At 33.0% G+C, this 12,040-nt stretch overlaps 1 protein-coding gene across 3 annotated transcripts in view; it reads left to right on the top strand.

Annotated features, from left to right (window-relative positions):
* Window positions 1-12,040, top strand: part of TPR (translocated promoter region, nuclear basket protein) — a 52,579-nt gene that overhangs the window by 36,087 nt on the left and 4,452 nt on the right. The window contains exons 41-49 of one of the 3 annotated variants that reach the window (XM_045509407.2): window positions 2,454-2,651; window positions 3,494-3,625; window positions 3,836-3,926; window positions 6,010-6,194; window positions 7,415-7,483; window positions 7,597-7,688; window positions 9,652-9,758; window positions 10,993-11,100; window positions 11,249-11,405. In XM_045509407.2, coding sequence (XP_045365363.2) covers window positions 2,454-2,651; window positions 3,494-3,625; window positions 3,836-3,926; window positions 6,010-6,194; window positions 7,415-7,483; window positions 7,597-7,688; window positions 9,652-9,758; window positions 10,993-11,100; window positions 11,249-11,405 — 1,139 coding nt within the window. Of the gene's footprint in view, window positions 1-2,453; window positions 2,652-3,493; window positions 3,626-3,835; window positions 3,927-6,009; window positions 6,195-7,414; window positions 7,484-7,593; window positions 7,689-9,651; window positions 9,759-10,992; window positions 11,101-11,248; window positions 11,406-12,040 lie in introns of all 3 variants that reach the window. The other 2 variants (XM_045509401.2, XM_010973261.3) reach the window with 2 other exon arrangements.

Raw genomic sequence — 12,040 nt, 5'->3', positions numbered from 1 at the left:
ACATTTAAAGTAAACAAATTGTTGCTTTTAATGAATGAAATGAGCTTTGACAAACTGAAATATTATTTGGACTTTATTTCTAACTTGCTGCTTTTTTGTTTAATGAAATACTGTTAGAATTACCAATGCAATTTCTGCTTTGTTTTACCCCTAATTAGTATCCTGCCTTCTAAACTTTATTAAAAAAATGTTTTTATTTATAGTCAACACAGATTTTCCAAGCGTAAAGATTACCCACTCTTAATTGTTTGAAAGGACGAGTGCTGGTTGAGTCTTGAGTTAATCAATAGTGCCCCGTTTGGTGGTCCTCTGTTGCTTTCCTTACTGAATTAAAATAATCCATGAAAGGAAATGCATTTGTATATGTCTTCATCTTTTGAACTTTCATTGAGGCTTCTCCAGAGGCAGCTTGACTAGTGGAAATGTGTAGACACTGAAGTTACAAATCACTAGGTTCTGTTCCTAACTCCACCACTTAGGAGCTGTGTGATTATAAGCAAGTCATTAATTCTCTTTAAGCCTCAACTTTCTCATCTGTTGGAATAATACAATGTAATTTTTAGTATTGTAGAGTACCTAAAGTAGTACCTGCCACAAGTTAGGCACTCAAATTATTATTTACCTTTTTTCCATTCCTCTGCCTTAGGAATTGAGAATTCATAATTACAGTAATATTAGTTAACACAGAACTTATTATTACATGCCAAATGTTCTAAGAAATTTACATTTATTAACTAATTTAATCCTCATAACAACCCTATTTTATTAGTGAAGACACTGAGACCCAGATGAGTCATGTACCCAAGTTCTCAAATGTACCCAAGTTCTCATGTACCCAAATCCTAGCATTGGGGCTAGGATTTGAACTCGGGCTGTCTGGTTTCCATTTGTTTTGTTAAGCTTGAACCAGTATTTCCTGTCCTGATAAAATTTTAGGATCATGTTATTCTAAAATTACTTTATCTGTATAAAATATAGGAATTGTTTCAAGCTAATCGTAAGTAACCATAAATTGCAAGTAAATTTGAGTTTCTTAGATGCATTAATTTTGAAAGTTAATTTTTTTAGTTTTCTTGGGCTAAGGACAAAATACTATACCTGCAAGATGCATGCATTATATTCTAAATAACATTGATTTTGTCTGTTCCTTCAGAGAGAGTCATACCTGAAGAGCATAATAACAATTTTGAAATGATGTGAATTTCCATGTTATTGTCAGACTTGGTTAAATTATACTAAAATCTTTTTTGCAAAGCTTTTTCTTGAGATTGGCAAGATTGTCTGTGACTCAAAAGTGCCATTGGGCTTTCCATTCTGCACTATCTACTGAATGTGTGAATGTGTAACAGTTCATTTTTCTAATTTTCTGACAGTGAAGCAGATGTTCTTTGTAAGTGTTGCTTTTCTTGAAATAATCATGTCAGTTTGAGTTACATTTTTAATTATACCATGACTTACTTGTTTTTTCCGTTATAGTAAACATAATCTTTATGAATGATTTAGCTCACAACATATTATTTATGATTTGTGTGAAAAATAGATTTTGCTGAGTGCTTAACTAAAAAGTAAACATTCAACTTTTTATAGTAAATATCAAAAGTAAAGTTAAATTATAGTTTATTTCAGTAGCTAACAAAATGAAATTATGAGGAAGTAGATTAAGCAAAGAATTGTTTTTATATCTGGTATATCTTTCATGTGGTTTGAAGGCTTAAGAGAGTTTTTTGGGGAAAAGTGTTTTTGTGAAAATAGCTTATTTCATTTAGTGTGTTTCACAGACCTTCTGCTTTTGGGGGGAAATTTTTTATCTTTTTAAAAATTATATGTTGCAGTCCCATGGTTATTTTTTTTTTTCTGACTTTGGTGTGCAACTGTGCTGTCAGCTAACCACATTGGCTGTTGAGTACTTGAAACATGGAGAGTCCAAACTGAGATGTACTTAAGTGTGAAATATATATCAGATTTTGAAGACTTAGTACAAATTTTAAAATGCAGAATTAATCATTTTTACATTGGTTACATGTTGAAATAATTTTTGGCTATGAAGATTATTATTAAAATTGATTTCACCTGTATTTTTTTAAGTGACCGCCAAAAAATTTTGAATTACATACGTGAAACATATTGTGGCTCACATTATATTTCTATAGTACAGCACTGATCTCCAATACCACACTGGTAGTTATGACAAACATATCTGTATATGTATATTTCTCTCTTTTTTTAATTGGAGTTTTACCCAGTGAGATTTATAATAATTCTACTATAGAAAGACAGTAAAGAAACCCAAAGCATGTATTTTAAATTAAATCTACTTTTGAGAACTGTATTTTTAAAAACAAAATGCTAGTAGTCCATATGTATTATTTAGTCTTTACTTATGTCTACCTATGTCACTGATAGTTTTAAGTATACTTGACTTTTGAAAATTTAAATTTTTTTTTTTTTTGAAGGGAGTTACCCAGGGTGATTATACTCCAATGGAAGACAGTGAAGAAACTTCTCATTCCCTACAAATAGACCTTGGACCTCTTCAGTCAGATCAGCAAACAACTTCATCCCAAGATGGTCAAGGCAAAGGAGATGATGTCATTGTAATTGACAGTGATGATGAAGAGGAGGATGATGATGAAAATGATGGGGAGCATGAGGTAAATTTAGTTTGAAATCATTTATTGTTTTGACTTCTGGATGAAATGCTAAATCCTTGGGACTACTAATGCATCAGCCAGTAAAATGTGATTCCCCATCACTCTAAATAGACTATTTTGCTTTTCTTTTATCCTGACTAGTTGTGAAGTGAACATTTTATAATGAAATTCGCATATTCCAAATGATGGGAAATCTCAATTTTGTTTTGGGGTTTTTTTTTTTTTTAATGATTACTAAATCCTTTAGGGTTTATTAGTTTAATTAAACTTAACCTTAAATCTCACTGATAAGTGACCATGGATTTACTTGTAATCTCTGTGGTTTCTGGAAATAAAAAGAGTATTTTTTTCTCGTGGAGCCCTATAGTTCTTTTCAAAGAAATTGAGGTGTCATAATTAAAGCATATGCTAAGTAAAACTTAGTATCTTATTTTGGGAGTTAGTTTTATATTGACAACTTCTCATTTTTAGATTCATTCATCAAACTGTATTTTTTTAAAGCTCATAATATAGTACAATTTCATCATTTTCTGGTTCAATGCCACATTTTAAATTTAGAATTTAAGACAACTTGACACTCCATGGACATCTAGGAGATTTAATCTTTGAATTGATCTTATACAAACAGTTAGAATTCAGAGCCGATCATTACTGTACTAATTCCAATAAGCTTCATAGTTTTGTTGCTTGCTCCCACTAAACTAATCCTGTACAACTCTCAGGACAACTCCTTTATCTTGGTCAATGATGTGTCACTTAAATTTCTAAGCATGATGTCAAAATATGCAGAACATGTATACCATATCCTAGATCCTTATTTATACTTGGGCATTTTTTACTAGGATTATGAAGAAGATGAGGAAGAAGACGATGACGACGAAGATGACACAGGGATGGGAGACGAGGGTGAAGATAGTAATGAAGGCACTGGTAGTGCAGATGGCAACGACGGGTATGAAGCTGATGATGCGGAGGTAACTGGCTAGAATTTTGACCATCCATTTTCTTTAGGAACTTGCTTAGAAAACTTTTCCAGGAGTATAAAAAGGCCTGTATTCTCAGAACATTACAACTTTTCATATCTTTGGGTTTTTATTTGTTTCTACTGTGGTTTGGTTTGGTTAATTATTTTTTAAGATAATTGCTTGATTTATTTGCACTTAGCATTAATATTTTGTTTTTAGGGTGGTGATGGGACTGATCCAGGTACAGAAACAGAAGAAAGTATGGGTGGAGGCGAAAGTAATCAGAGAGCAGCTGATTCTCAAAACAGCGGTAAGATTTGATTTTGGGTTTTTTTAATGATGTTTTGTTTTTTTCAGTCTCTTTTTAATTGAACATTTTTAATATTTTAATTTAATTAATTTAATGTTTTAATCTAGTATTTTCTAAACTAGGATTGCACTTAATTATCACAGAGGTAATAAAATTTGGTTAGTAAATTGGCAACCAAAAGATTGGTTCTTGTTCTAGCTTTGTCACTGTTATTCTTTCATAAAGTATACTATATTTATATCCATAAAATATAGTCATAATATTTTTTCTACCTCATGGGACTGCTGTATGATTGAAAAATCTTGAAATCTGTATAGAGTATTGTAAATGCCATGTGTTGCTGCTATTCTTATTAAGTGGAAAGATTTAATCAGGAACTTCTAGTAACAGCGGTTCACAGCCAGAAGAGGTCAGTCTAATCAAGCTACATGTTTCAAGATTTGTGCATATAGGAACTTTTGCAATATTGTCTGGTATTCCAGTGAATAAAAGATTTTTTGATCAATACAGCATGCCTTTCATTAAATCTTTAAAGGATGAGTCCAGGAACGTTGTAGGCAGTAAAAGCATTATGGAATTCATAGAAAATAATTTTATTTTAGAATCATTTTTAAATGTATTTTGAAGAATTGGTGACCATCTGGTATAATATTCTGGTTTTAAAGATAATACTGTCCCAAGTCATTAATAAGAATATAGTAAAAATCTTATACATGTAGACTAGTGGGAAAACAGCGTATCTGAGTTTCTGTTATAGGCCTGTGTATTTAGAAGTACAAATTGTGAAAAAAAAAAAAGTACAAATTGTATGCTTATTTGAACTAAGGAAAACAAAGGCAGACAACCTTTTCAACTTTTAAATTTTTTAAGAGAAAAATAAATAATAAATACTGAACCATAATGAAGAATAGTGTTGCTTTTTAAGGGTGGTATCGAGCTAAGGAGAGAGATTAATGCTTATAATTTTCTAAAATGTTTTATAAGATTTAAGAAACATCTTTTGTGTCATATAATTGGGTTATAGAGGGAAATTTTTTGCCTCTTTAGTTATTATCACTGAAAGCTAATGTCTGTTGAAGGCAAGTGGTCATAGCCATTTTTTTCCTAGATAAAAAACATGTAATAGATGATCATTGAATACTTGTTGGAGACTTTCTTTTTTACAGTCAAGTGAAAATATGCATAGCAGTCTGGATGAAACTAAGTTAGTGGGTGGATTTGGTACATTGCTGATAGTTACAAAAAATGCTTTTTCTGGGAGGGTATAGCTTAAATGGTATAGCACATGTTTAGCATGCATGAGGTCCTGAGTTCAATCCCCAGTACCTCCATTTAAAAAATTAATAAATAAACAAATAAATAAACCTAACCTCCCCCCAGAATGCTTTTTCTGACAACTATACTTATACTCTTACAATAAGCTTATCAGATTTAGGTACCAGTGAAGAATCTGAGGAACAGAAGCAGAGTGGTATAACCAAGGTCACATAGCTATATAAGTATTAGAGCAGGAATCTGATTCTAGACCTCAGACTGATATGCTATTCAATTTAGACAGCTTCTGTGTTTCACTTTGTATGTGGAAAACCCAGACATCTGAAGGGCCATTGAAATTCAAAATTCAGAAAAAACAAAATATAAAAGTGTTATTGTAAGGCTTTTTCCCAATCTCCTTCACCCCATTTAACAGTAATACTTGCTAACTGTAGTGGTGTGGTGTGGTCTTTATGTAATTTGCCTATTTCAATAATATAAGCCAAAATTTATTTAATGTTTATTTTTTCGTGTATTAAGCTAAGTGCCTTATGCCCATTATTTGAAATCTTCAGAAAAATGTTTCTTGTAGCTTACATTTTCTATTAACCAATCAAAGTACTCAAAGAGGCTAAGGGACTTGCCTAAGGCCATACAACTGTTCATTTTACACTCATTATCTCTGAGTTCACTGACCTCACTACTTTTTTTCTGAAAATATTAGTGAGGTGATGAACATTCCTAGTGGTAAGATTTATAATTCTAGGGATTGTCCAAGTTGCTTTGTGGTAAATTTAATAGTTCAAAATAAGCTGCTCTTTTCCTATAGGTGAAGGAAATATTGGTACTGCAGAGTCATCTTTCCCCCAGGAGATTTCTAGAGAACAACAACCATCATCAGCATCTGAAAGACAGACTCCTCGAGCACCTCAGTCACCCAGACGCCCACCACACCCACTTCCCCCAAGACTGACCATTCATGCTCCACCTCAAGAATTGGGTCCACCAGTTCAGGTATTAAAAGTACTAGTCATTTTGAAAAATGAATTTTAAAAAATCTTGACTTTTCCTCCCTTTCTTTCCATTAGACATTACTTTGGTTTTCCCCAGAAATTAAGTGAACTTTTTAATGTTTTATATTTTTATAAAATTTTTGAACTGAAACTAATCTCTGAATTATTTTCCTGGAAATACAACAGTAACTTCACTACTGTAATCATAGATGAAGTGAACTTTGGAAAGGCAAGGTTTATTAAAGTTGTATATAAATTGAAATGATTATAGTCAGGGAAAATAAGTCTGATCACTGTTTCTACAGATTAAAAAAGAAAAAAATTATCTTGGATTTTAAGTGAGATAAAATGTATTTTAGCAACTGACCACAATTTGTTTTGAAGGTTCCTTTTTCTAAGGTGCCTGTTTTCTGTCTTTTTTTATTTTCAAAAAAAAATTCTGTTGTTTAACAGAACTTTCTTTTCTCTTTTTTTTTTTTTGCAATCATACATATTAATTTCCACTTTTAAAATTCTTGAAACTGTACATGACCCTTTACTCTTTGTAGTGCTCTTTGCAGTAGGGTTGGACATCTCATCAGAAGCTCTTGAAGAAAAAGCAGGAAAAGTACAAAGGCTTATTAATCACCTAGCCTGCGTCTTACCCTGTAGTGTACTAAAGTAAACACACTTCAGTGTAGAATCTACTGAAATACCACTGGTGAAGATAACTCATTGTGAAAAGATAAAGCCATACAGGGTTGTTCGTGCATCTTGCAAAGTTTACTACATATTAATTTAGAATTGTCTAAACTGGGAAATGATTTACAAGTAGTCTGTACTGCTCTTTGAACTCCAAAGTATAATTAACCCTTAAGATCCAAAGGATACTTACTAACATTTAAATTTAGGCGATAGGAACTAAATTAGTTACCTACAAATAAGATAGGATCAGAGTTTGGTTTTACATATTGGTCAATATTATGTATTCATTAATAAAATACTGGTCTGTTGATTAATATTAGTCTATATAGTTAAAAATGTGTCATTGTTTACAAAATGGATTTCTTTAATACTGGTACAAGATTAGTAAGTTTTTCTTAAGAAAAATCCCAATGATTACGTTATCTGCTAACATTTCAGTTATTTTATTAGCACCGTAATAAGCTATATCTGTTGCTATTTGGTGTTTGTTTCATTGCCTACTTTCTTAAAACAAATGAAACGCCTTCCTTGACACAGAGAATTCAGATGACTCGGAGGCAGTCTGTGGGACGTGGGCTTCAGTTGACCCCAGGAATAGGTGGCATGGTAAGTACCTACCTATCAAACAAAATGATTCTTTTGTTCAGCACGTATTTGTATAGTCCATACGTATGTTCCTGTCATGCCTGTTTAGTTCTTGTTCTCTGTCTGTTTAGCAGCAGCATTTTTTTGATGATGAAGACAGAACAGTTCCAAGTACCCCAACTCTTGTGGTGCCACATCGTACTGATGGATTTGCTGAAGCAATTCAGTAAGTTAATGAAAGAAAAACACTTTGTGACTGATCAAATTCTTTCTGTTCCCCTGTTAACTTGATTGCTTTTGATTGATTCATTTTTTGTTAAGTCCTTCTGTGCTGTGCACTAAGCACTTGTGTACAAGGATTGAGGGTGTAGTGTTGGGGAAAATCACGTAGAGGTGAATGAAATACAGTTGCTTCCATCAGGAATTTGAAATTTAAAGGCAGTATAGCAATGGTTAAGGAGATGGACATTTAGAATGCCTGGGTTTGAAACCTGGCTGCACTGCTTCCTAGCTATGTCAAGTTACTGGGTTTTCTGTTCCTGAGTATTCTCATTTTATTAATAGGAATAATGATAATACAATAGTTCCTACCTTGTAAGTTGTGAGAATTGAATGAATTTATGTTAACATGTTGCGAATATTACCTGGCACATAGTAAGTGCATTATAGATGTTGGTGCAGGTGTGGTAATTACAGTGATCATGATGGATAGTGTTGTGAAAGCTAAGTATGTGCACAACTAACTATAACCTAAACAATTGGGGAGAACAGAAGCATAAGCAATAGGCTTTGTTAATACAAATAAAGGAGTAATTTATTCCAACAACTAGAGGGAAAGAATCTGAGAGAATTTAATGGGGACAACATTAAATTGAGTTTTGGAAAAGAATGCCTAAAACTTCCTGAGCATTCCCATGAATCAATTTATTTAATCTTTATGGTAATAGACACATTATTCCTTTTACAGATAAGGAAGCATAGAAATGCTAACAAATTTTCCAGCGGTCAGACAGTCAGAAAGTGGCAGTTTTTTATTTCAAACCAGTCAGTCTGGCTCTTGAACCTGTTTTAACTCTTGTGCTATAGCACTCCTCTCAAAAGATGTGAAGGCTTTCTACATGAAAATACACATCTTTAATTATGGCTGAAGTATGAGTTGAATGACAGGATGTACTTGAAGAGTGGAATAAAAATGTTTCCACAAACTTGGGGGTTTTCACAAACTTGGGGGACAATTGATTGTTCTGTAATATGTGGTAACGCATGGCCATCAGAACCAGTTTTAAACTTGCTCAGTTGACCACAACTGACTTGAGCTAACACAGTTTTATAAGCCAAGTGATCAGTGTCAGCCCCACCCTTGCAAAAGTCAGCCAGTCAGAAACAGACTCACTCCAGTAAACAAGTTCTGAGTGCCAGCCAATCAGCAGCATTCTCTCATAGCTCAGAAGAATTGCAGGTCTTTTTCTTTCAGGTGAATTTTTAAACTGAGAAACAGAATGTCCTTAACTAAAGCAATAATGTTGAAATAGAAGAAAAAATAGATTCAAGAGTTATTACAGAGGTATAATCCATAAACATCAGTGGCTAGCTAGCCAAGAAAGGTGGGGGTAAGCAGTGGGCTGAGGGTGAGAGAATGCTCTTTTATATCCTGGATTAGGGCAGGAAGATGGATGATAGTGTTACTAGGACAGGGAGAAAACAAGTTTCCAGCCATCTAGTATTAGATTTTTTTCTAGATCTTGGGAGCCATCTAGTGAATTCTTTCAGATAAGAAATGAACCTGAGAGGTGACCTGATTTATCTATGACTAAACTTTGAAAAGTGAGACCAAACTGTTTCATAATCTCATTCTAACTTTTTTCGTTACATCTCATGTTCAGTTTGTGTTGCTTTCAGTATATCTACACAGAGATTTCTAGCAGATTCAAGAAATGTGAGGCATAGTTTAGGAGAACTGAAAGCTATTTATATATAAATCACATATATATAAATCACATTGGTAAATTCTTACCAGCTGGTATTTTGAAAATATTTTTTTAAGTGAGAATTCCTTTATCAGCTTTATTTTCAGTCTGTTTTCTTCCTACTTTGTTTATGCTTATTCTTCCTTCCTACATTTTTTCCATCGTTGCAGTTTAAACAGGGTAACTTTAAATTTCATCTTAAATTAATTTTTGTCTGTTTAGTTCCCCACAGGTTGCTGGTGTTCCCAGATTCCGGTTTGGGCCACCTGAAGATATGCCACAAACAAGTTCTAGCCACTCTGATCTTGGCCAGCTTGCTTCTCAAGGAGGTAAATAGCAAAATAAAAGCTTGGGTCTCTTGAATTTGCATGTATTTGGTAATAAGCTGTTCTGACATGATCTTTTTTTAAGTGAACAAATATTAATATTTAAAAGTTTATGTCTAAATAATCCTTATCATAATTTGTGCAAAAAGCTAGAATATATTTACTGCTTTTTAAACACTGCCTTATGTATAAGTCTTTCCAACAAAATTTTGAGTTCTTTGAGCATTAAGGACTAGCTTTTGCATTTGTATCTCTTCTGGCTCTTAGAATGGTATCAGGAATATTTGTTGTGCCAATAAATATACATAAATATACATACTACCAGCCATTTTAAAGTTGTTGGAAGGAATGCAGCTTATTTTCTGTTTAGTTTGACATTTAACATTCCTAGTTAAATGTATAAAACTAATTAGATATTTTCCATTAACATTAAAAATAAGAAAAATAAAGTATTTAAAATACTTAGAAGAAAATGACCTCTAAATTAGGTAATAGCAGTTGGTTATTTGGACATGAATTACGTTATTTCTGGAGTCAATTACCTTTTAATCATTGGTTGCCATCCATATAATCCGCTGTGTTTCTGGGAGGCTGTTCAGGCATTTTGTAAGTGAATGGGGAGTGCATAGTATTTTAGTAAGCCCAACATGGAAGATTAATCTGTAGCCATCTTGTAAGTCATGTAATAGATCTTAGTCCCTGGTCGTTTGAATATGAGTTCTGATAATGTTTCCCTCTACCAGTGTGAAACTGTGAGTTGACTTCATAGAAATTCAGATTTTTATGTGGTTGTATTATAGGACACTTCCTAGACTATTGGAAGTTAGAGCTATGCTTAAATTGGAATGCCTTCACTTTATTAGCTTTTTAACTTTGGGAAAGTTAATTAACCTCCTTGAAATTTAGTCTTTTTAGCAAAAAGGAGACCAGTAATAATGTGCAGTTTTGGTGAGGAGTAGATTTAAACATAGTACCTAGTTCATAGTTGGGTACATCATAAAGTTAGGTCGTATGAATCTATAAGGGCATTTTAGCTGTTTTTTTAGGGTACTTAATTTAGTGTTCCTGGGCTTAAAAATACATTTAAATTGTATTTACATTTTTGAGGGGTTGATTTTGCTTGATGGGCTAATTGTGGGCGTCAACAAAGTTGTGTGTCTCCACTGATTAATTTTTTCTTTCACATACCTGGCATATTAACAACTTTTTGTTCTTTCAATCATTCATTAATATTCAGAATTGTCTTTAGGTTTGGGAATGTATGAAACACCCCTCTTCCTAGCTCATGAAGAGGAGTCGGGTGGCCGCAGTGTTCCCACTACTCCTTTACAAGTAGCAGCCCCAGGTAGGTATCTAAGGCAGATCAGTAGATTATGTGTTTTATTGGTATAGTGGAAACCTGTGATATATCTTCTGATGTAATTTCTGGCTAAAAATTAGGTAAACCGCAAAGTTAAAGTTTGAATTGCTTGTCTACTCTTTTCATTTTCAAGTGACGGTCTTTACTGAAAGTACCACCTCTGATGCTTCAGAGCATGCTTCTCAGTCTGTTCCAATGGTGACAACGTCCACTGGCACTTTATCCACAACAAATGAAACAGCAACAGGTGATGATGGAGATGAAGTATTTGTGGAGGCAGAATCTGAAGGGTAAATGTTTACCTTTTAATTTTTGCTTACTTAAACTTGCCAGATTTTTACATTTGTTTTTCTTTAGCCAGGAAACAGCAGTCTATTGAACTGTATTTTCAATAGCATCCTATAATGAAAGTAAATCTTGCCATATGTTTTGGAAGACTAATTTTTGCATGTAATAATGTATTTCAGGACTTAGAGATTATTATTACAGAAGAGAAATAATTTTTAAAATGGTTGTCTCCCTGAAAATTGCATGATGCATTCTAGAACAAAATATTTCTTGGAAATCACTGGTACCCTTCAGTTAATGTAGCTGTTTGAACTTTTCTCCAAGAAAGAAGTCTTTCTGTGAAAATTAGGAATACTAGGAAATGATTCACTTTCCATTTAGTAGTGGACTCTCAAGCAGACCTCACTTACTCTTTATTTATGTGCATTTAGAACTTGGTCTGAAATACTAACTTCTTAAAAATTAGACGTTTGCTAGTAGTTTTTAAGACTTAACAACATTTTTAACATAACAGTTATAAACAAAATTTAACAAAAGGAAGTATTTAATAACAAATACTCATCTGGATTTAAAAAAAAAAAAAACACCAAAGTAAGTGGAGTACTTCAGTGAGAAGAACCACTGGACAGTGGTCCTG

The sequence above is a fragment of the Camelus bactrianus genome, chromosome 23, assembly GCF_048773025.1.
Source record: "Camelus bactrianus isolate YW-2024 breed Bactrian camel chromosome 23, ASM4877302v1, whole genome shotgun sequence".
Lineage (NCBI taxonomy): Eukaryota > Metazoa > Chordata > Mammalia > Artiodactyla > Camelidae > Camelus > Camelus bactrianus.
The sequence above is the reverse complement of the archived record's forward strand: the minus strand, read 5'-3'. Positions and strand labels throughout refer to the sequence as shown.